This window comes from Chinchilla lanigera, unplaced genomic scaffold (genome assembly GCF_000276665.1).
Source record: "Chinchilla lanigera isolate Chin_1 unplaced genomic scaffold, ChiLan1.0 scaffold00065, whole genome shotgun sequence".
In the NCBI taxonomy this organism is placed as follows: Eukaryota; Metazoa; Chordata; class Mammalia; order Rodentia; family Chinchillidae; genus Chinchilla; species Chinchilla lanigera.
The window spans coordinates 5,698,181-5,721,531 of NW_004955466.1; the positions used below are offsets into that span (position 1 = coordinate 5,698,181).

General features: G+C 48.3%; 1 protein-coding gene and 1 long non-coding RNA gene across 6 annotated transcripts in view; one reads left to right on the forward strand and one right to left on the reverse strand.

The window, feature by feature from the left end:
• The window catches only part of Syne2 (spectrin repeat containing, nuclear envelope 2), a 279,867-nt gene that overhangs the window by 51,665 nt on the left and 204,851 nt on the right, over positions 1 to 23,351 (reverse strand). For all 5 annotated transcript variants that reach the window (XM_013521919.1, XM_005399143.2, XM_005399142.2 and 2 more), the window contains 13 exons: positions 21,847 to 21,999; positions 19,502 to 19,672; positions 18,735 to 18,865; positions 17,109 to 17,313; positions 15,456 to 15,635; positions 14,528 to 14,653; positions 13,164 to 13,318; positions 12,914 to 13,058; positions 11,827 to 11,921; positions 10,237 to 10,471; positions 8,337 to 8,531; positions 5,986 to 6,111; positions 892 to 1,047 (listed from right to left, as the gene is read on the reverse strand). In XM_013521919.1, coding sequence (XP_013377373.1) covers positions 892 to 1,047; positions 5,986 to 6,111; positions 8,337 to 8,531; positions 10,237 to 10,471; positions 11,827 to 11,921; positions 12,914 to 13,058; positions 13,164 to 13,318; positions 14,528 to 14,653; positions 15,456 to 15,635; positions 17,109 to 17,313; positions 18,735 to 18,865; positions 19,502 to 19,672; positions 21,847 to 21,999 — 2,073 coding nt within the window. The remainder of the gene's footprint in view (positions 1 to 891; positions 1,048 to 5,985; positions 6,112 to 8,336; positions 8,532 to 10,236; positions 10,472 to 11,826; positions 11,922 to 12,913; positions 13,059 to 13,163; positions 13,319 to 14,527; positions 14,654 to 15,455; positions 15,636 to 17,108; positions 17,314 to 18,734; positions 18,866 to 19,501; positions 19,673 to 21,846; positions 22,000 to 23,351) is intronic.
• Positions 20,786 to 22,987, forward strand: LOC102005017. Its single transcript, XR_001236796.1, has 2 exons — positions 20,786 to 21,264; positions 22,759 to 22,987. It is a non-coding gene; the product is annotated as an uncharacterized LOC102005017 (long non-coding RNA).

Sequence of the window (23,351 nt, forward strand, 5' to 3'; positions counted from 1 at the left end):
TTAGCTCAGCGGCACAGCGCCTGCCTGGCAAGCGTGAGGTCGTGAGTTCGATTCCCAGTACTGGAAAAAAAAAAACCCAAAAAATAAATACATAAATAAGTAAATAAAAATAAAAAATAAAAAAGGACACTTAAAATTAGGGTACATTGTGATGACCGCATTCTAAAATCAATTAAGTTCTTGAGAGGCGTTTTTACTTCAACTGTTCAAAAGTGTCTGGATTTCAGCATTTTAAACACTTTTCTTAATTCACAAAAAAATGAGATTGAGGAATGTATTTTCCTTAGAATTGTACTTCTTAAAACAAAAATCTTTATCCTGACTACTTGAATCTTTTAATTCCAGCTTGAGCCTGTCACAAACAAGCTGTGTAATACTCCTGCCACAATCCCATTCTTGGTAGGTACGAGCAATCGGCCGAGACAGCACAACCAGCGCTCAGAACGTAGTTTCAGAGCCCAGGTAACTTGTAGTTACCTCTGGAGATAAACCCTGGGGTGGCCCGTGCCTGCGGGCACTGGGACTCCTGCTGCTCTGCCCGGGACAGGCTCCCTAGGGAGGCCTGACTGGAGCTCTCCTGAAACTCCAGCCCGTCCTGGGCAAGTCACTGGGCAAACTCTGCATATCTGCTCACCACTGCCATTTTTCTCTCTGCTGAAGGTAGTTTTTAAAAAGCCCCCTGGAAGTATGCAGAGTTCTCTTACTTAGTGCTGTTGAAACAAAAGGGCCAAACCCGCTCAACCCCGCTGCCGCCTAGTTCAACAGGACCAGCAGCCGGCCGCGGTGCCCCGGGAGGGCCACTGGGTCCCCCGAAGGAAGCGCCTTCCTACTCAGCCTGGCCTTCGAGGCTTTGCAGTAGCCTCCCAGCCGCCTGCCCTGCAGCTGACTTACTCTGAGGCAGAGGTCCTCCCATTGTCTGTGCAAGTGCTCGATCTGCTCCCTCAGAGCCATCGCGTCCTCCGCCAGGACATGCACGGCGAGGTCAGCCTTCATGGTGTGAAGTTCTTTCAAGTTCTGAGTCCAGTTTGCCAAAGACTTCTCTAGTTCCTGCATCCAAACACAAGAGCGGGCGGTGGGGCGCAGAAGGCCTTAGCTCAAGCTGCTGCAGTTTCCAAACCTGTAGGCTCAGGCTTTGATTAGCTCTGGGGGAGGGGAGGCCGGGAAGGGGAGGGACCTCAGGAATGAGAAGCAGCCGCCAGCCCGAGTCCTGCCCGCCGGCGCCGCCCTCCTCGCAGAGGGGTGCCCCTCTGCCTCACCCCCTTCCTCAGGTGGGTCGGGTTCCTACAGCATTCATTCTTTCAAAGTCATACAGGTGTTCACCTTCACGTAGCGTGCAGAGTCTAACCACACTCCACACACACTGCACTGCATGAGGAAGAAAACCTAAACAATGCAGGCTGCTCCTGTGACTGCAATAAGGGAATTATTTTCAGCTAACTTTCTAAAAACAAATGAATATAATGGGAGAAAAGCAATTTCCTCTGGCGTGGAAACATCTTGTATTTATTGTTTTTACCCAGGGCCTCATGCATGCCAGGGAAGCGCTCTACCACTGAGCCGTATCAGCCCCATCTATTTGATAAAATGAGGTGGTTTTCAAATTGAAACTCTCAGTTCTAGGACTCAATCAAGAAAATCAGGTGGCCAGAGAGAAGGTAAAAGGAAACAGTCAAACCACTCAAAAGTCTTTGGGGTTTTATTGTTTATAATTCTTCATATATGGCATTTAAGGGTCTCCCGTCCTACCTTTCACCTGAAATGCGAAAGAAGAAATCAGTCTGAACTCAGAGTGGCCACAAGGAATGGTTAATTCTGATTGAGTTTTAGAGTCCTGAGGGCTACAGTAGCAAGATTTCACAACTTGCCAACAAGAATTTGTGTTTAACAAGATGGTCTAGAGAATTCTGCTTAAAGGTTGCATGGAGTAAAACGTAACATTTTCGACAGAGAAAAAGCTTCACTTTAAAACTTTGTTACTCTACTTTAGACTCACGATTCCTTTTAGACCTATGATTCCACCACAGTGCAAGACAATGGATTCTGCACCCGGGAACGGCCACAATAACCTGCAGGGGGCAACCAAGGAACCAGGTATTCGGCACTTCCGTCAGGGGCCAGGAGGCGCCGCTTGTCCAGGGCCCTGCTCACAGGTCCTGGCTCTGATGCCTGCCCAGTTTGTAGGTGGTTTCAGTTAGGTTTGAATCAATACTTGCCATATTTACAATGGAAATAATACAGACAGTACAACTGAGGGTATGGGACCACGCCCTTTTCTCACCTGAACTGGGCCACGCCGCTCGGCCAACTCCCTGACCTGTCCTAAGGCTTACTATCCCCAGGCAGAGATGAGAATAACAAAGACCCCTGGAAAATTCAAAATTGTGGAAGTTCAAACCAAGATGCTGTGTGCCAGAGTCTCTGGCATGACCTACAGCAACCTTTCTTCACCTGGAGATTATTAAGGGTTCATGCACAGGGACTGCACCTCATACACCCACTGTAACAGAGGGAATTATGGGAAAGGGCATGGACAACAGATACAGCGCCCTGTCAATCACGCTGCCAGCCATGGTCTGGGAGACCCAGTGAGAGGGTCCTACACTCGGTACAGAAATCTAAATTCTTAAGCCCAGCACATTCAGCACGTTCCACCATCGGGTCACCACTGCCTAGTTAAACTTCACTACACTTTACTGTTCTTTCCTTATCATCGTGTGCCAAGTCCAATTCTTCACTGGTCAGGCACAAGAACCTAGAAACCCATGCAGGACCCCATGACCCATGGCCACAGAACAGTGTAGGACTATTTTTTGGTGGTGCTGCGTGTAGATGGAACCCAGGGTCTTGCACTTGGGAGCGCATTCTACCACTGAGCCAGGGTGGAGGGCTTTTTTTTTTTTTTTTTTGTCTTTTTGAGACAGGGTCTCGCTATGCAGTCAGGCTGCCCTCGAGCTCACTTTGTAGCCCAGGCTGGTCTGGAACTCACAGTGATCCCCCTGCCTCAGCTTCCCGAGTGCTGGGATTACAGGTGTGCATCACCAGGCCTGGCTGGACTTCTGAATATGGACAATTCTATGATTTTTAATAAATACTGCTAAAACGCATTCTCAAAAGGAAGACTCTATCTCTTTTTTCACCTACTTTTTACTTTGAATTTTACACATTTTGGGGCACGGTGAGTATGTGGAATGAAAACTAGTTATTCTTTGAGTTTGCACGAGTAAATTCCCAGCCTAGAATGCTACCCAGCTGTCGCAGCCGAGATCTAAAATAATGCCCCGAGCTACATGCTGGGACGCTTGGTTGCCGCTGTTGCCGCTGAGGGGCTTTGGGAAGGTGACTGTAACAGGAGGCCTCAAACTGCATCAGCGGACTAATCCATGGAGGGAGTTGTAATCGGCAATGGGTAATGCCGAGTCACTCTCTCAGCTGATTCACAGGCTTTCTTTCCACAAAGTCTGGGACCCTGTGCAGAATGTGAAATGTGACCCTGGGAGGAGACGCATTTTCTCCCAAGTATCACGTATCAGTTTCCAGCAGAACCTTTCAGCTTCCATAGCCTCAGCATCCCAGGTATCAGTGGAAAGAATCAAGAAGGGGCAGACAGTACTCGGCCAACTCAAGCTGTGGCTACGCTGCAGCAAGATCGCAAGTAGCCTGAGGCCCGCTGAGGACCGCGCGGGGCGTCCTCACTTGCACGGGAGCACGCTAGCTGCGTGACCAGTCTGAGCTTAACTGTCTTCCTCCTAAACCTGCACTCCTAATATGGCCAAGTCGATGTCTGAAATGATTTATGTACACAGCGCACACACAGGTTGGGCATCCCTGATCTGCAAATCTCAAACCCCAAATCAGAAACTTCTTCAGTGTCACTTTGCTGGATTTTGGAGCAGATTAGACTTTGGATTTGCAGAGGAGGGATGGATGTTCAGCTCACAGTCTACGCAAATATTCCCAAGTCCAAAACATTCCAAAGTGAGAAACACACCTAGTCCCAAGCATTTTCCATAAGGGATACTTGGCCTAGATGCAATTCTTTACATACACATTCGATGGCATTACTGGGAGGCAATGGACACTCCGGTGGGACTCAATGAAGGGAGCTGATCCTTCTGACTCTACCCTGTCCCCACGCGTTCTCCCTTACTCTCTTTGTGCTTCTCCTGCCTCAGCCTCTTAGGCATGTGCCACACATGAAGTTTTTGACATTTCTGTATCCTTAGGCTTAGATCAAGACATCGGGAAAAAATGAAACTTCCAGAAGGAAATACAAGATTAGATTTTATAACTTAGATATGGAGGTTTCCCAAAAGGAGAGCACAAATCATCTACGAAAATACTAATAAATTTATCTACATTAAAATAACACAATCAGCCAGGCATGCCTGTAATCCCAGCACTTGGGAGGCTGAGGCAGGAGGATTGTTGCAAATTTGAGACCAGCCTGGACTACAAAGTGAGCTCAAAGCCAGCTTGAACTGCTGTCTCAAAAAGAAAAAAACCCAAAACCAAACCAAAAAAAAAAAGACAATAGAATAACACAATCTCTTGCTCTGTCAATGACACACACATCCACACCCACGCAAAAGCAGAAAAACAAGCTCTCTGAGGGGAAAAGACATTTCCAACATATGTACTCAACAGAGTAATATGAAGAGTAAATAAGTATCTTGTTAAATCAATAAGAATGGGACAAATAGCAGAACATAAAAATAAGTTAAAAATATAACTTGGCAATTCACAAAAGGGCAGATTTAAAGGAACAGTAAACATAAAAAAAAGTTCAGTTGACTAGTAAACAAGAAAGAGACGCAATCTTACTCTCATCAGAGCAGCAAATGTTTTAAAGGAAACTCTGAAAGTACCAAGTGATTGGAGCAGAAATCCATAAACTGCTTTGTATCCACACAATGCACACTGTCCAGCAATGAGAATGAAGGAACGATCAATCTCGAGACTGGTGACTTAAATCATAAAGAAGTTGCATTAGATGTGCTACACAGTATGGAACTGCTTATCTAAAGCTTAAAGCCAGAAAGGAATACTTCCACATTACACAGAGAGCTACATCACGGTGTGTTCAAGCTGTAAAGAAACACAGAGAATGATAAACCCCAAGTCAGGGGGGCAGACGTTCTGGGAAGGCAAAGGGCACTGGAGATTAAATGGGACCCTGGAACTCATTCCTGATGTTTTATTTCTTTAGCTGGTGATAGCTGCGTGGCAGTTTTTTTGTTTTTTGTTTTTTTTTTCCTTTTTAAACACAGATATTTTTACAGAAAAGAAAAACAATGTAGGGAGAAGGACACTAATTTCTGGCATAGCTTCAAGCATAGGACTATTCATCTCTCCCTTATTTTTTCAATTGGATTCCTAAAGTCACTGAAGGAACTAAAAAAATTAAAAATTAAGAGAGCCTCCCAATAGGCTTCTGATGTCTTTTCAACACGCGCAGACAAGAAAGAGGTGCAGGGAGTTTCTGACTTGGCAGTTTTGCTGTCCAAATGTGTATCTACAAGTTTGTCTCGTCTTCTGCACAGCCCGGAGTATCCAGGAATGTTGGCTGTGTGTACTGGACAGGTCAGATATGGTCTGGAGGGTTTTATGAAAATACTGTACTTGAGCAAAAAAATCAACCTACTGATTTTAAAAACGAATCCTTTAGTCATACTTCATTCTCACTGCAAAGACGAGATAATTTAAGAGGGAAGAGTTTTAAAGTAACCTCGGAAAAGAGAAGCAGCAGATAGAGAGAGGACCTGAAGGAGAAAAACCCCCAAATCCTAACAAGTGAATTTCTGCAAAAGTCTTTCTTGTTTTCATACAAGGATTGCAAAAAGCATCAATCCTGGTATCTTAGGAGATTGGGATGTGATGCCCTTAGACAGATGACAGATGACAGTCAATTTTTCGGAACACGGAGAAAGAAAGGCAAGCAAACAAAACAGCTCCGCGATTATCCTGACCACGGTTCGGCTTCAGTACCTTAATCAGCTCTTTTTCCTTATGGAGGTCCTCGTGAAGCTCTGGAAGAGGATTTTTACTTTGTGCTTTTAGAACTTGCAGCCTGCTTTTCAAATCCTTGATTTTCTTTTCACACTGGTCGCAGGTCTATTTGAAAACACATTAACAGTGGTGAGGATCTGGCTCTTAAGAATGAACTGCGGAAACAGAATAGCTCGTTTAATCCACGCAGTCTTTCTTGTAAACATGTCTTTGTAAGCCACTCAGAACCCGGCTGCTACTTTTGCGCAGTGATCCCAACAGCAGGGGGGACATCAGCTACGGCTCCATGCGTCTTTGCAGCTTCACCTGGGGCTCCTTTGGATTTGCTTGGAAATGTCTCTTCCTCTCTCTCTGATCTAATCTTACTTCTACTTCAGCGCAGGAGAAGTTCCCCTCTAAAAGACCACTGCGAGGATTAACTTTCAGCATCTGCAGTTTCAGGCACAAGCTATGGAGTATTCTGGGGACTGGTGCTGGGTTGGAAGGCGTATGTGTCCATGTTGCCATCCAGGAAAGCACTCAGCTACTGGCCTGTCTTTTCTTCTAATGTCACCTCTCTGCTGGCTCTCTCTCCTCCTCATGTCTCGGTTTAGCAACCCCTGTGCACTCAGCCTTCGCTCTGGTCATCCCCACCGCCCGGCCTGCACTGTCTGTTTAAAGCACACTGTGAGCGGGTGGGGGATGCCTAGCACTCTGGGATGCTAAGGCAGGAAGATCGCAAACTTCGGTCCAGTCTGGGTAACTTAGTGAGTCAGCAAGATCCTGCCTCAAAAGGAAAACAGAGAAAGAGTTGGGGATATAGCTCAGTGCAAAGGCCCTGGGTTCACCCCTCATTACCCTCCCCCAAAGAAAGAGCCTGAAAACCGAAAGGCTCAGAGCGTCCTGACTGCCTGCAGACAGGATATTAAAGGCCTAGGTAAATAAATGTCAGCCAGCTCCTCACACCCCGCACTGCAGAGCAAACAGGTGCCTGCACTTTCGAGTTCAGGGCCTGTGTAGTTGCTTCATTAGGAGGACTGATTTCTGCGGTTACTAAAAGCAGAGAGACATACAACGAACCATTCTGCTCCTCAGCACTTCTGACACCGGAACTGGGGTGGTCCACACCTAGGGGAGCGCCCCACTTAAGCGGAGGCCGCTTGTCCAGTAACTATGTGGAACCCACCTAACAGGAAAGCAAAAACAGAAGCAAACCCGCGTCCTGTGCTCTCCCACCAAGCGTTTCCTTCCACTCACTGATTTGCTGCACAAACACTGCAGATGCTCTAGTGGCGTTTGCTAGTTGATAAATTTCCCACGGTAAAGCCACCAAAAAAAATTCAGATCCTTTATTCACAGAAGACATGCCCAGGCCCTAGCTCAGCACGTATTTATCTTAATGTGGAAAAGCATGTCCAGAGCCTGGTTATCTGATACGGGTGCACACAACAGGTCAGAAAGGAGGGGGCGGCCTGAGGGTACATTAGCTCGAGGAAACAAACGGAGAAGAGAGCCAGCTTAATATTAAGAAGAGATAAATAAAACTGTAAAAGCACCTCAGAACTCAGAAAGCATTGCAGAGTCAGGTCATGGACTCAACAGCTTGGTATTTTGGCAGAATGATGACTTTTCCTACTAATGACTCAAAACAAAACATTTCTATTCTTAAACGTATTGCTACAAATTATCTGGGAAATGGACTTATTTTGTATTCTCTGATGATAAGACAAAAAAAGCTGTATCAGCATGTGTATTTTTATACATTATACACCAGGATGGACCAGATGTAGAACGTCAGCTTTATGTTTTAGTTTTCCACGGAATGTAAACAAGTTTCATAAAAGTAATTATTTCTGGGCTGGAGATAATAGCTCAGTGGCAAAGTGCCTACCTGGCAAGGACAAGGCCCTGAGTTTGATTCCTGGTTCAAAAAAAAAAAAAAGTAATTATTTCTCTCTCTCTCTCTCTCTCTCTCTCTCTCTCTGGTAGTGGGGACTGAACCCAGGGTCTCTGCACTGAGCTACCTTCCCAGTCTTTTTTTATTTTATATTTTGAAATAGGTTCTCATTAAGTTGCTAGGTTGTCAGATAGGACTTGAATTTGAAATCCTCCTGCCTCAGCCTCCCAGAGTCCTGGGATTACAGGAGAGTGCCATACCACACCCAGGCTAAAAGTAAGTATCTTAATAGTATCTCAAGTACTTATACACTTACCGCTGTGTTTTTTCAATGCTATATTATTATTTTATTAAGTCACGGGCATGACCCATGGGTGAGTAGGGCTTGAGTTCTGATAGCAACCAGAAAGCCTAGATTTGAATGTCACAAAAGGAAACATGAAAGGTGGCTTACCTCTACAGTGCTCTGGAGCTGTTTAATCGTCTCTCCTAGCTGGAGCTTTGTGTCCTCCCAGTCGTCCCGAAGCTGACGGATTCTCCCGTCAACCGATTCTTTCGTTTCCGGGTCAGAGGTGTTCAGTAACTTCTCCCCGGCTTCCAAGGCCAGTGCATAGCTGGTTTGCCGTCTCTGAAAATGGGCTTCTTTATTCTGAAAAGAAAAAGTAAAGTGACTTCAGCCTCTGATGTGATACAGATGAGACTGTGTGTGCACACCTCCCTCGGAGCCTTTCCTCGGTATCACATTAGACCTACTGTAACCAATGCGATCATAATGTATACAAGCGCACTCACTCATAACAGTGCCAGCGTGTACCACGAGCACAGCATACTACCAGATTAGGTGTTCTCAAAATAATTTCCAGTGATTCCCATGAGATCAGATTTTTGGTGCAACGACTGGATGTTCAGGGAAATTACAAAATACACTTTGTAGAATAAAAGCCTCCAAGATCTAAGAGTATTAAGAAAACATTTAGCATATTAGATCTGAAAGGACCACTTAGACTGGTTATCACCATGGCAACCCGGAAGAGTAGACGGTGCACAGAAGGCCACAAAAATATAAAAGCGGAGAGAACAAATTCAAAAAGATAAACTGCAGCTGGGCTTGGGGGTTACATTTTAGATTTAAAGCATAACAGGCGGATCTGTTCAGGTCTAAAATGTCCCCCCAAGCCCTCCTGTGTTTGGAAGGCAACTGGCCCAGGGGCTGCCGTCCTCAAAGGTGGATTTGCCCACGGGTACTCAGGAGTCAGATGTATTCTTTTTTGTACCAGGAATTGAACTCAGGACCTTGCGCTTGCCAGGCAGGTGCTTATACACTGAACTATATCCCCGGCCTGGAGGTCAGATGTATTCTCAGCAGCAGGGCAGGGGGCCAAGGCCCGGAGGTTGCGTTCTTGTCTCAGTTCCTCCCTCTCTCTCTGCTTTCTAGCTGCTGGGGCCTGGGTGCCTTTTCCTTTGCTCTCTGGCCCCAGAGTCTGCTGATCATGGACTGAGACCCTGGGCCAAATTAAACCTCCCCGCTTGTGTCGGGTACTGTATCTCAGCAACAGGAGCGTGACCGAGACGGACTTCAGGCAAGCCCTTTTCTCCGCCTGAAAGTTTCTCTCCTCAGACCCTTGCCTGGCTGGCTCCTGATCTTCCGGGTCCCCATTTAAATGCCACAATCACAGACAGTACCTAAGGCAGTGATGGCGAACCTTTCAGAGACTGAGCGCCCAACTTACGGCCCAAACCCACTTATTTACTGCGAAGTGCCAACAGTGCAATAAAACCTGAATATCCAACAAGCGGCTGCTGGGGCCCCTTGGCTCCACGCCAAAACAGAGGGCCGTGTGCCCAGAGCAGCACATATGCCATTGGTTCGCCACCACTGACCTAAGGTGAAGCAGCCCCGTGCCCTGTTTGAATTACACGCATCAGTCTGACTGCCATCTGCTACTTTCTTGTTGCTTTGCCTGGCTGCCCTGAGAGCAGGATTTTCTCCTCGTCCGCACAGGGTGCCCAGCATTCGGAGCAGTGACTACCACCCAGCAGGCATCTAATGGATGCCTGGGGACTGGATAAATGAATGAGCGCAGCCTGGCACTGCAGACAGCCGTGTTGGGTTGAGCAGTTTCTCGTGAGTGCAAAGTGGCCCTAAGGCCCAGTGGAATGTACCACCTACTTACCCCACCCCAGTGCCCTCCGTGCCACGGAGCCCGCTCTCTCGAGTGTAATGTCTGAGCTCACAGGTCAGGGGCCAGGCTGGGGTGCACGCCTTCCCACTGCACAGAGCACCTGGACCCAACATCACGGAGAACACAAACCCTGACCACCGTGGCCTCGCGCTGCCACTGCGAGGGCCTTACCTTCAGCTCGTGGATCAGAGCTCTGGTCTGGAGGAGGCTGTAGCGGTCCTGGCCCTTCACCGCAGACAGCAGGAGGCTGGTGCCGCTGAGGAAGCGGAGCAGGTCCTCCAAGGCGGTGGAGAAGGACTGCCGCTGCCGCACCAGCCCAGTGACCTCACGTTTCCTCTGCCGAATGCCCCGGGCCACACTCTGCCACCGGTCCACCAGCTTTGAGAATTCTGGGACAAATTCTGGCCTGAGAAAAGTAGATGGTCATTAGAGAATCCTAGCATGAACGTGCAGAAAAAATAATTCCTTCCTATCAGCAAGGAATAAAGGCCCAAATTTGCTGTTTGTATGTACATTTTACACGGATTACGCAAGCAACTTCTTCAAATCTGAGCTTTCTTCAACTGCAACGCTAGGGGCCCTCTGGGAGGCGCAGCGTTTTGTCAGCATACGGGACATTGTCCCCCTAAACGCACTCTGGCTGCTCTAACACACCTCATGCCAGCGCTGCACGCAAGTCTAGAACGTGGGCCCACGCGACACACACAGACAGACAGGCGGGCACTCAGGCCGCTGCTGATCACCGCAGGGTGACTTCACGCGATTTCAATGCCACAGCGTGTGCTTGATTGTAGCTAAACTAGTTCTTTTCCAGGTAAATAATACTTTTCACATGAGAAATAAGGCTTTTTATTTATTTTGGGAAAGACACGCTTTGTCATACTGATCAAATCAAATCAAAATTAGCTTATCCTGGAACTGGTTCGAACTTAGTACTCTGGGGCTGGGAAGAATGGGCTTTATATTTCTTAGTTACGCAGGAAGAAGGTGCAGGGAGGGAGGAGAAACAATACCTATGAGGACATTTAAAAATTTTTAAGTGGCCAGGCCAGCTCAGGGCCGTCTCCATAAGTGCCGGCCACATGGGGGGATATAAATGGTCAACAGGTTGGCCGCGGTGACCCTGCTCCGCGTGGCTGGCCCTGCCCACTGCCCCGGCACCACGTGCACAGCTGGAGAAGGATCCCTTGTTTCACCACAGGGATGTGGCTTCCTGCCTGGAGCAGAAGTACTTTAAACCTTATTTTTAAATAATCAGACGCCATGAGGGCGAGGAGAGAGACGAAAACGTGCTGCAGAAGAGTCTTTCCGGGCGTTTTCCAAACCTTCTGCACTGCTGACTGCATCTACACAGCCCCGGGAAAAGTTCCGTCCGTGTATGGATGGGCACACAGCGACAGCGACTGTCCCGATGTACAGTCAGGAAGCCAGCCATGGCAAGCTACCCGCCCGTGGGCTGCAGGGCACGGGGGGCGGGGGCGGCTCACGTGTGGCCATGGGGTAGAGGACTAAGTTCTAGTGTTTTTTGGCTCAGTGGGGTGACCATCGCTCCCAAGGCACTACTATACATATTTTGTGGAGAACTACGAGAGAAGTTAAGGAGATGAAAAGGTGAATTATCTTGATTTGATTAGCATATTGCGTATATTCATTGATCTATCACACCGTACCCCGTAAGTATACATAAAACAAATACATAAGAAGATCTAGCAAGTCTTCCCTGACCCACTGCATTCATTTCATGGGTCCCAGACGACTTACCTCTTCTCTATTTCAGCTGTGTCCAGGAGTTGTAAAGACTGGGTGATGTAAGAATCAGCAATCGTCTGATGTATAGAAACTTCAGCTTCTAACATCTGTGTATTCATCAAAATATAAACTGTCAGTTAATAGAATTCAAGCCTATGAATCTGAGCTTACATCCTTTATTAAAATCTAAGCTCTCAGAGGATAGAGAGATGATTTATTTTTAAATTATTAGAGCACAACTGCAGGAAAAAAAAGTTCAGCCACCATCTCAACATCACCTTTGAACATAATCTTGAAAGCAAGATCATTTTTTTTTTTTTTTTGGAGACAGAGTCTCGCTATGCAGTTCAGGCTCGTCTTGAGCTCACTTTGTAGCCCAGGCTGGCCTCGAACTCGCAAGGATCCTCCTGCCTCAGCCTCCCAAATGCTGGGATTACAGGCGTGCACTACCACACCTGGCTCAAGCAAGCAGATCTAATAAGAACTATTACTAAATGCCTGTTTTCATTGGATGATCTCAATTTAGTAATTTAAATCAGTTACATTAAAAAGTTACAATAAACTGATTGAAAGCAGGTCTCGATAATTTGCTGAGCTGCTCTGGCTGGGCTAGAACTTGGAATCTTTCTGCCTCAGCCTTCCAGAGTACTGGGATTATAGGCATGCACTGCCACCCCCAGCCACTAGGAGTAATATAAATATGGAAACTCCTCTGTGAAATATTAAAGGCTGCTGTTATCATGGACCTGAGATAGGCTACAGAGAATTAATCAGTGAAAATGCAAACATGAGCTGGTGTAGTGCAACAGTCTCTTGGCAGCATGGTCTAATATCCGCACTGTGTAAAAGCAGCACGGTGCTAGAAGCTTCCATGTACTGCCGAAAACCTAGGAGAGGCATTACTAACGAAACGGAGCAGAACACAACGTTTAAACCTACAAAATGTGTGAGCATTTAGAAAAATGGTCCATTGGCACCTGTGTCGCTTGGAGAGTTAGAGACGGACTGGTGCTCCCTGTATTTTATTGAAATCTGTTGCTCCCTCACTCCAGCGCGGGGTGGGTGAGTGGCTCCGGGGTGGCACAGAGCACAGGTTTACCTCGCACATTCTCTGCTGCTCCTGGAGAGCTGGAAGGCTGCTGGCAACATTCCCTCCAAGCACCTCTTCTGTCCGCTCTAAGAGGTGGACCCACTTTCCACAGTAATGAAGAAACTTTTTATGGAGTCCGATTCCCTGCAGCTCACTGTGAAGGTTTAAAAACAAAACAGAGCCACAGAGTAAGGGCACTTGGAGCTCGCGAGACTCATTTCACCTGCGCTGAAGACATGGCAGAGAAGGGTGTGCCCACCTGCAGCGGTCCAGCGCCGTGGCTGTGGCCCGGACCCACCGCCGGTTCAGCTGCTGCAGGGTCTTCACCGCCACATCACTGAGCGGGAGCCTGAGGCTGACCTCATTCAGACGTTCAACGGCAGGAGCCTGGGCTGTCAGCGCCAGCACGTGATTCTGTCAAAAAAAATCCAGATGTTTGGACACTGTCAGATACCAGGTGATGACGTGGCCTCTTCAGCCCAAGGGTGAGGGGAGACCGGGGCCTGAGCTGCTACACGACCTGCCTGCTGCGAACACAGCTGGGCCTGAACTCGGCTCTAGATGCCGCACCTGACTGAGGGTGCCAGCCGGCCAGCAGCGCCTACACAGCCCAGGAAGGAGGAAGGGGTAACAGACTCTGTAAGATTCCTCACAGGATTTGAAAAAGACCGACATTAGAATTTAAGTCCTAGGCAGTCTGCCTAGAACTTGGCCTTCCACAGGTCACATGGTGTGTTTGCAGCTCAAATGAAAATTTGATCCTTAATAAAACTCTAGTAAAGGATAGTACTTAACGTACAAGCACAAATCCTAGCCCTATCTTGGTAGGACATGAAATCACAAGAAAGCAAAAACATCAAACTTTTATTTTTTAAAAGCTATTCCAGGGACGGCCTCGAGGTCAACAATACGTTAAACAAACATCTTTTGCAATATGGGAATTATCTCTGCAGAACCCTGCTGTCAGCGTCTAGTCAGGGTCAGCAAGCAGCTCCTGTAAAGGCCAGGTCATGAGTATCTGAGGCTTTTGTGGGCCATACGGTCTCAGCAGCGATGATCCAGCTCTGCCCTTGAAGCAAGAAAACTCTCACAAGAATGCGTAAATGGAAGGATACGGCTGCGTTTGAATAAAACTATTCATAGTAACAGCAGGTGAACCTGAATTTGGACAGCGTGCAGCAACCTGCTGACTCCTGATCTAGGTTATGGTCATCAATCCCTAGAGGAACTGGAAGATGTAGGATTTTTAAATTCTTTCATCTGTCTATGCTAACTACATAGAACTTAGTAAGGTAATAGAAGAGAGAAAATACATGATTTTAATGGAAATATTTTATACCTGATCTCCAACTAGACAGATTCAATTAAACACAACTGCCAGTCCCTGGATTATTCTCGTTCACTGAACTTAAACTTACAAGTTACTATGACATATGACTGAAATAGACCCCGGGGCTCTACTTTTCCAGACCTTAGATGAACTAGGGCTGGAATGAATAGCAAGTAGATGAGTGTATTCAAGGGTTAGTTAGGGTGCAGACAGATTCGACAGTGCGACCGAAATTGGCTTATTTTTATCCCTATGGTGAGTCTGCGTCCTCAGGAAAGACAGATTGCCAATACCAGGAATGAGTCAGGGTCTTCTTTTTCTAGCTGATAAAGTTCGTCCAGATTTTCTTCCTCATGTGTAATACGATCCTGTAAAGATTCCAGCTGCTCTCCAAATTCCTTGAACTGTGAAAGAACAAACTAGAAAGAAAGACATTCTCATTAGAAACAGTTTCTTCTTTTTTTTTGTCTTTTTGCAACAGGGTCTCCCTATGCAGTTCAGGCTGGCCTTGACTCACTATGTAGCCCAGGCTGGCCTTGAACTCACAACGATCCTCCTGCCTCAGCCTCCCCACCGCACCTGGTTTTAGAAACAGTTTTCATGAGCACATATAACAGACAGCCTTGGGGCCTGATAAGAACTCAACCCACAACAGCTTGTTATTATCTCAAAAATTCAAACACGATTATTTGAAGACTCTAGGTTCCCCAAGGTGTCTCTGAGCCTCCCGGGGAGAACAGCTCACGCGCTGAGAGGGCCATACAGAGGAGGAGGAGAGCCAGCGAGTACTCTGCTCCCTGGGTACTGTCAGCTAAGTAATTTGCTTTCTGCTGATACTGAGATACTGGAGCTCCACGGCCTTCTCATAGCTCCCACACTGAGAGCTTTTCAAAAAGTGAATAAAGAATACAATATTTGGCCATGCTTCAAGCAGCTGTTTCTATGATTCAATTACCCTACTTGGCAATCCAAATAACTGTGACCTGGACAGGGTATGAAATATATCACTTCTTAACCCGACATGCTCAATAAAGAACACCGGTGGCTTAAGGTCTGTCCACGGCCCATGTGACTGGCGGATGAGCCATGAATGGTCAGGCAGTTTAATTCTGCAGGTTCCCTAGGGCGCCAGCCCTACATCTCGACCGCTTCCTAGAGCACAGGGCTGCAGCAGTGCGCACACGGCCACGACTACCACTTGGATGGAAAGGTAAGAGCAACCTCGAATTCATTGGCTTTCATAAGCAGCATTTTTTCCAAATAAGCAGCTCTCTGGAGGGCGTGCTGCTGTCCAGACAGGAGCTCAGGGACACTGGACTCTGCGGGTTGTGGGAGCCGATCCAGCAGGGTGGAATTTTGGAGCAGGGCTTCTTTTGTCTTCTGCACATCGTGCTGCAGCTCCTGCAAAAGAAAGAGTGGTCACCAAATGCTTCCTTCTCTCATATTAGAATTCCCTATGCCCTGCTACTCCATCAGCATCTAGCAGAATTTCTGCCCTGAACTTGTAGATATGGTTTTTATTACGTTTATTTTAAACAGGTGAAAAAAACTTTCTTCAAATGATACCAGTGCCAGGTGTGGTGGTGCACGCCTGTAATCCCAGCACTCGGGAGGCTGAGACAGGAGGATTGTTGCGAGTTGGAGACCAGCTTGGGCTACAAAGTGAGCTCAAGGCCAGACTGAACTGCATAGCGAGACCCTGTCTCAAAAAGACAAAAACAAACAAACAAAAAACCAACAACAGAAGCTGGGGATTTAGCTCATCGGCACAGCGCCTGCCTGGCAAGCGCAAGGTCATGAGTTCGATTCCTGGTACCGGAAAAAAACAAAAAACAAACAACAAACAAACAAAAAAACCCCAAAAAACCCAACAACAATGAAAAACAAATGATACCGAGCACTGGTGCTGTTCTGACATTTGTTGGTTCTGAGCTATAAGTGACCACTGCTCAGTAGAGTTAAGGCTTCTAGTTTAGAGAGACAGAAGACCACCTGGGCGGGCTCATGTGCTTAAATTTCTAATTACTGGATCTAATCCTTCAGGATCTATTTTCCCCAGCACTCTGGAAGGCTGAGGCATGAAGGCCCCAAGTGTGAGCCCAACTTGGGCAACTTAGTGACTTAGCGAGATCCTGCCTCAAAATAAAAATAAAAAGGAGTGAAGCTGTAGCTCACTGTGGAGGCCCTGAGTTTAATCCCCAGTACTGAAAACATCTTTTTTAAAAACATTATCAGGTGGACAGGTGGACAGGGATTACCATACAGATCAGCTGGATTCTTGTTGCTTTAATTAAATTGATTACCCCTTGTTTATTTGACCTATTGTATCATAAAAGACAAAGTATATCCGGTCAACAAGTTTAATACCAAAAAGTATTCAATTTCTGGGTCTTTCTTTATAGTAGGAAAAACAACTACAGAGGAAACTGTACTGCTCTTAAACATAGTCTAAAAAAATCAGAGCCCACGGAAAAGTCACAGGAACACAGCATCAAGTCCACAATTATTTCTAAAGCCAGAGGTCCGACAGCTATCATTCCTAGATGAGTCCACTCAGGCAGGACAATTTTGCTTTTCTTTCAATGCGTACGAGGCCTTTTCTTTCCAGATAACTGCTGCAGTGCAAGTGTGGACTCGGAACGAGCCATGTCGGGTCCCCCTGACCCAGCTGCTGCCTACATGATGTCTGAGCTAACACCTGCTCCTCCCAGCCCTACACGTCTCACCTGGCCCTGGTCCTACGCGGCCCGCTCAGCACACCTGTCCTGACTGACTTTCCCCACACCCTGGGGTCTGTCCCGTCCCGGGGTATGGCTGTCACCCCCCGGTCCTGTCTGACTTAGGTCTGAATTTCCCAAAGGGCTTTGCATCCACCTGTGTGTCCTGCAGGGCCAGTGGCAGGGTCTCCACCAGGTTGTTTCCAGACATGTTGATTTTTGCAAGCTGCTGGAACTTGGCTTCCTGCTGCTGCAGCCTGGCTGCAGCTTCTGTGTGAGCACCGTGACAAGCCTTCCAGAGCTGGAGCAGGCCCCGGGCCTTCTGCAGCTCATCTGCAAGGTCTTGGTTTACCTGGGTCCACCTGTCAGCACAATGCAAGCAACAGCACCGTCACTCCACACTTTCCCTTGTAGCAAAGGCGCCACTCTATCAGGAAGTTAACAGCAGATAGGTTAGTAAGAAGACACTGTCAAGGGCTGTTTAAAATTAATACCAATAAGCTGGACATCGTGGTACATTTTTGCATGCCTGTAATCTCAGCACTCAGGAGGCTGAGGCAGGAGGATTGTTGCAAGTTCGAGGCCAGCCTGGGCTACACAGTGAGCCAACCTGAACTGCACAGTGAGACCCTGTCTCAAAAAAAAAAAAAGATAATCATAGCATCACTACTGTACAGACATCCAAATTAGGCTATTTACTTGACTTGTAATGTTTAGCAAAAATGACAAAATTTGTGGTTGGCAGGAAATAGCTAGGCAAGTCCCTTAGGTGAAGCAGGAAGGAGCGCTGAGTTATATGCCTGATGGGCAGTGTCTTAGATAGGTCTTATTGAAACTGTTTTTATGTCAAATAAAATGTTTTGCAATTATAGAAAGAAAATACTCCTTATATAAAAGTACAAAGGGAGTTGCTTTGCCCCATATGTATACTGTAGCTTTTGTTTCTTCATTTAATTTTAAAATGTGTTATCCCGTTCATTAATAAAAACGGGAGAGCCTAATTTTAGGTGGCTGAAGATACTAGCCTGTCGTACGTGCAGCGATGGCCCGAGTCCCTCAGCAGCCACTGGTGACCCTGCGTCGTGAGGGTGGCCCCGATCTTACAAGAGTCGGGTGGGTTTCCGCGCTCCCTCTCCGCCTCCCCTCCGGCCCCGCCGATCACCGCTGGGTCGGGACCCGGGCCACCGCTGCGGGGCACAGTCCTTGCTGTTCCCTCCTCCTTTAGTCCTGGCTCAGCGTGGCTCCCCAGAGCCGTGCTTGGCGGAAGGCTGCGTGCAGACGGCCCGGGCAGCTGAACCACAACGCCACTCCGCGAGCAAATCCGCCTCAGCCAACGCTCACGCCCCAGTCGGCAGAACGAGAGCCTGCACGGACCCAGGGCCACACTCCCACCAGAAGCAGGTCATCACCACATTCCTTCCGACCCCACAGTGGACCTCACCGAGAGGCACCTTAACATCGGTTTTTTCAGCACCTTACAACGTCTCCAACGTGTGACCTCCCAGCAGACTGCACAGCGGGCTTCTGTGTCGGACCCTGGTGTCCTGAGACAGCCCTGGTGCCAGGCATCCCCTGCGTAGGTGCCACGCCATAACGAAGGTGTTTCTAAATATCAGCACCCTGGGATGCTAATCCCAGCCAGGGGTTAGCGCTCATGACAGCAAACTGCCAGAGCAGAGAGCAGAGCAACAAGGGCCCAGTCATCACACAGGGCTGAGCAGACCTCTCAAAGCCTAACACCAAGTCAGCCGCTCTGTGATTCCTGCTGGGTCTTAGCGCGCACCTTGCGTGAGTGTGCTGGCGTTTCTCTTCGATTATCTCGGCCACCGAGGGGCAGGACTCTCTGAGTTTGCCGATTACCTCCTGCAGCTTCTCCCAGCTCCCCTCACTGCTCTCAGCTTCATCTTGAAGACACTAAGAGAACAGAGCGAGAAGGACAGTTTCAGAGGGGCTGGCGACCTCCCCCTCAGGCAGTGGCCTCTCAGCAATCACTGCACGTGGATAACACAGACATTCAGACTTCACAGTGCGCGAAGAAACTATCAGGCATGGGGAGAAAACAACTTGGGAAGGCATTCCTTCCTGCTTGAAGCTGAAATATAAGTGAAAACAAAACCAAGCTGGTGGTTCATGCTTGTTATCCCAGCACCTAGGAGGCTGAGGCAGGAGGGCCGCAAGTTCAAGCCCAGCCTGGGTACCTTAGGGACTTAGCAAGACCCCATCTCAAAATAGAAAGGGCTGGGGGTGGAGCTTAGTTCAGTGGCCCTGGATTCAATCCCCAGTACTGGAAAAGAGCCCCAAACCAAGTAAAAACAAATGCAAAACACTTAAGCCAAATACACACACCCACATTTAAACTGTGAGATTACAGGGACATGAGAAACTCAAGGAGGAGCAGGACAGAGGTCCCCTCTGGCTTCTGTGACTCACTTTGGAACGTCAAGCTTACTGGGCCGCTGCTGGAAACACAGGTCCCGTCCGCTCCGTGGAGGACGCAGACGCACTGCTGTGCACCGCTGCGCAGGGACGCCAGTGCTGCTCTTAACTCACCTGCAGGGTCTGCACCTGGCGCGCCAGGGCCTCCAGGGATGGAGCCTCAGGCTCGCTGTGCTCCGCGCAGTACCTGAACCGGATCACCGTCCCGCGCACCTCCTCGCAGAGCTGCTCGCAGCACTGCTGGGCTGCCAGCGCCGACTGCATGGAGGCTCTGAGCCGGGCGACCTGTGAGAGAAGTGGGCAGAGAATGAGTCACTATCTCCTCCCACCACCATCCACGTACCTGACCCTGGCACCTCAAAGACAGGCACAGGAGGGCTGTGGTGATTGGCTGCAGGTGGGAATGGAAGTCAGTGGACCCACTAAACGTGGTATGTCCATACAGCGGAATATTACTGAGTCATACAAAGCAATGAATTGCTGATACATAGGACAACACTGATCTTGAAAACATCACGCTAAGCGCTGGAGGAAGCACTCAGGGGTTATTGATGCTGGGCAGTTCATGGATGGACAATCTAGGTTCGTTGTCGCGACATTTTTAAAATAATTACTTCACTGAGATACTAATTCATACTCTAGGCAATTCGCTTCTTTGAAATGTACAATCTCCATAACCAACTTTAGAACATTTTCCTCACTCCAAGGGAAATCCCACACGCATCAGCAGTTACTCTTCTTCTTCACCAACACTAACCTACTTTCCGTCCCTATAGACTTACCTATGCTGGATTATATTCACATAATATAAATGGAGCCACACATTTTGTGACCAACTTCTTTCACTTAGCATAATGTCTTCTTTTTTCTTTTTGAGATAGGGCTTCACTACGCAGTTCAGGCTGTCATAGAACTCACTTTGTAGCTCACACTGGCCTCGAATTTGCACTGATCCTCCTGCCTCAGCCTCCTGAGAGCTGAGATTGTAGGCATGTGCCACCACAACCCCCTCATCATGTCTTTAAAGCCATCGACGTTCTACAGTATATTGGTACCTCCTTCTTTTTATGGATATATAATACTTCACTGTACAAATACACAGCATTTTACTGATACATTCATAGGCTGATTTTTTGGCTATTATGAATTATGTTGCTCTGATCATTGATGTACAAGTTCTGGTGTACATGTTTTAATTTCTTTTGGCTTATCTACATAGGAGTGGAATTACTGAGTCAAACGGTAACTCTATATTTAACCACTTGAGGACATGGCTCACTATTTTCTAGCTTTTTTTCCCCCAGTATGGGAGGGATTGCACCTTCGTACTGGGTTATCTCCCCAACCCATTTTTTATTTTGAGACAAGGTCTTTCTAAGTCATGAAGTGGCCCAAGCTGGGCTTGAACTTGCAATCCTGCTTCAACCTCCAGGGTGCTGGGGCTCCAGGCATGTGTCACCGCATCCAGTATGGGCGTTTATTTCTGGAATCTCAATTCTATTCCATTTCTCTGTAGGTCTAACTTGATGACGTCACTATCAGCGTGATATGTTTCCATGCATCATTTCCGTTTCCCCCTCTGTATTTTCATGACATTATAATCCTTGCAATTATCTGCTCACGTGTGCTTTGTCACTGGGAACGTGCCGGTTCTCCTGTTCATCTCAGTCGTGGCGAGTGAGCAGTGAGTCACGCATGGTCAACAAGGGCCTGAACAAGCTGGAGTCGGGAAGAAGTGAGGCTGGCCGCTGACTGTGGAGGTCATGCATACAGCTTATTCCCAACTCTCCCGACCAGGTGGTGGAAAGTGGGCTTTGGTGGATGATGAACAGCACACACTGAGGATGCTGGGAGGAATCATGGACCTGGTCTAGCTGGTTAGTAGAGCGTTTGCTCTTTGTTGTGGGAAATGCAGGTTGCAACGTCTGGAGACGCTTGTTTTCTCTCAGTGCTGCCCCCTGGCGACCTGAATGTGCCCTTCATAAGATCCAGGGGGTCCACATGCCCTTTCCTTCTGCACTTTCTCTTCCGCACTGACTGAGCTGTGTCTCCTGCCTCTGGAGCCGTCCCTGTGACAGGACCACAGAGCACCCACCTGCACGTGGGCATCTGAGCTGCTGCTCCAGAGCTGCCCTGTGCCCTGCCCAGGAAACAATGCCAGACACTGCAGGGCTGGGGACACGGGGCATCTGTGTCTTCGGGAGTACAGCAGACACAACGAAGATGGCCCGCTGGGCTTCCTGCCTGTTGGCGACGGCGGGAGTAGTGGCTTTGCCCTGAGTTCTTCAACGCGTGAAGTGGGATTTGAAATGTTTCTCTCCACTTCAAGACTTTCCTCAGCAACCGTTCAGTTTTGGTATACAGCAAGTCTCCACGGTGTTAAAGAACAATCACAACGGCACAAAAGGCAAAAGCAGACCACATGAAGAGAACAGCCTGCTCCAAACGAGCCCCGTTACCTGATCGACCACACGGCTCCTCTTCTGAACCAAGCCCTCGACTCCAGAGGCCGGATCTTCCAACCACGGCGTGGCCCCGCTCTCCAAAGTCAGGTGGCTCTGTCTCAACTCATCCAGGGCTTTGGATTTAGCTGCGAGTTGGTTTTCTATGTCCTAGAAGGGCACAGGGGAAAAGGTTTTCAATGCACAGTGTTATAAAAACAGTAAGGTGCAGGAAACCGGAATGTCTTCAAGTAGAAGAAAAACAACATGCTGTTGGAGTGTGTAATTACAGTGCTACAGCAAAGGCACTTTCATTGTAAGATGATCTTCATCTGATTTTATATTCCATGGCTTTTTATTTTAGGAGACGCTAAGCAACAAGTTGTTTTCATCATGATAGAGGAGGGAGAGCCAGGACAGGGGTCCTCGCTGCACATCTGCCCTGGGCTGTTTACGCAGGCCTAAGTCACACACCCCACATCCCTGTCCTCTGGCAAAGGGAGACGACATCCCCTGTTGTGTGCGGCTTCAGGCCCCACTGAAACCATACGGAGGAGGAGGTGGTGCTTGGAACCGACGTAAAGCGTCACAGAGTGACAGGAAATAGAGCTGGCGGTCTGGCCAGTAACAGCTCCAGCATCCTCTTATACCTCTTAGTCTGTGCTAATTCACTCGTAAAGGCAACCCCAGCTCACTCCACTCTGTACGTACACATTTCCCAGAAGCCCACAGAAGCCCGCGCCCGAGCCCGGGAAGGAGCCCACGGGGCTGGCAATCTGGACACATGATGCGGAGGTGGCCAGCAGCAAATCTGCCGCTCACTACAGGGGAAGGGTGATGGATGGGTGCAGCTTGCGCACCTTCTGGGGCTGGGCTGGATCCAACTTGGAAAACACTCACGCGTCTCCTTAACTTTTTTTTGTCACGCAGGAGACGGAACCCAAGGCCTTGTGCCTACTGAACACGCACGCCACCACTGCACGACGCCCCAGTCCTTTTCATAAAAGAGCGCTCAAGGACGATCAGCGCTTACAGAATGTGCGCTCACCCCTTCTACACTGCTCAGGTCTGCACACACGTGTGAACGTGTGGCCTCCCTCTGACCCTTTGTTCAAGTTTGCTCTCTTGAAGACCATTAAAAAAAAAACAAACCAAGAAATTCAGCTTTCTAAGAAACAACACTGAGGGAAGGAAAGAAGGCGAGGGCCTTGGGGGAAGGGTGTTGGGCAGGGGGCCGCATCGGTGCACCAGCGCAGGACGAGCCCCTCGCATGGACCTTACAGGGTGCTACTGACATCCATGCCCTGCAAAAGCGTCACCTCCCAGAAGGCTTCAGTTCATTCTTGAAATACTGAAGTCACAAACTTTAAAGCAATAAACATCAGGAATCTTCTGGACTGAAGAGTGCAGAAAAGAGGAAGTGAACCCCGTTCCTTAAGAAACTCATGGGGGCAGGACCAAGCAGCCATCAATGGGGAGAGAGGGAGAGGGAGATGGAGAGGGAGGGGGAGATGGAGAGGGAG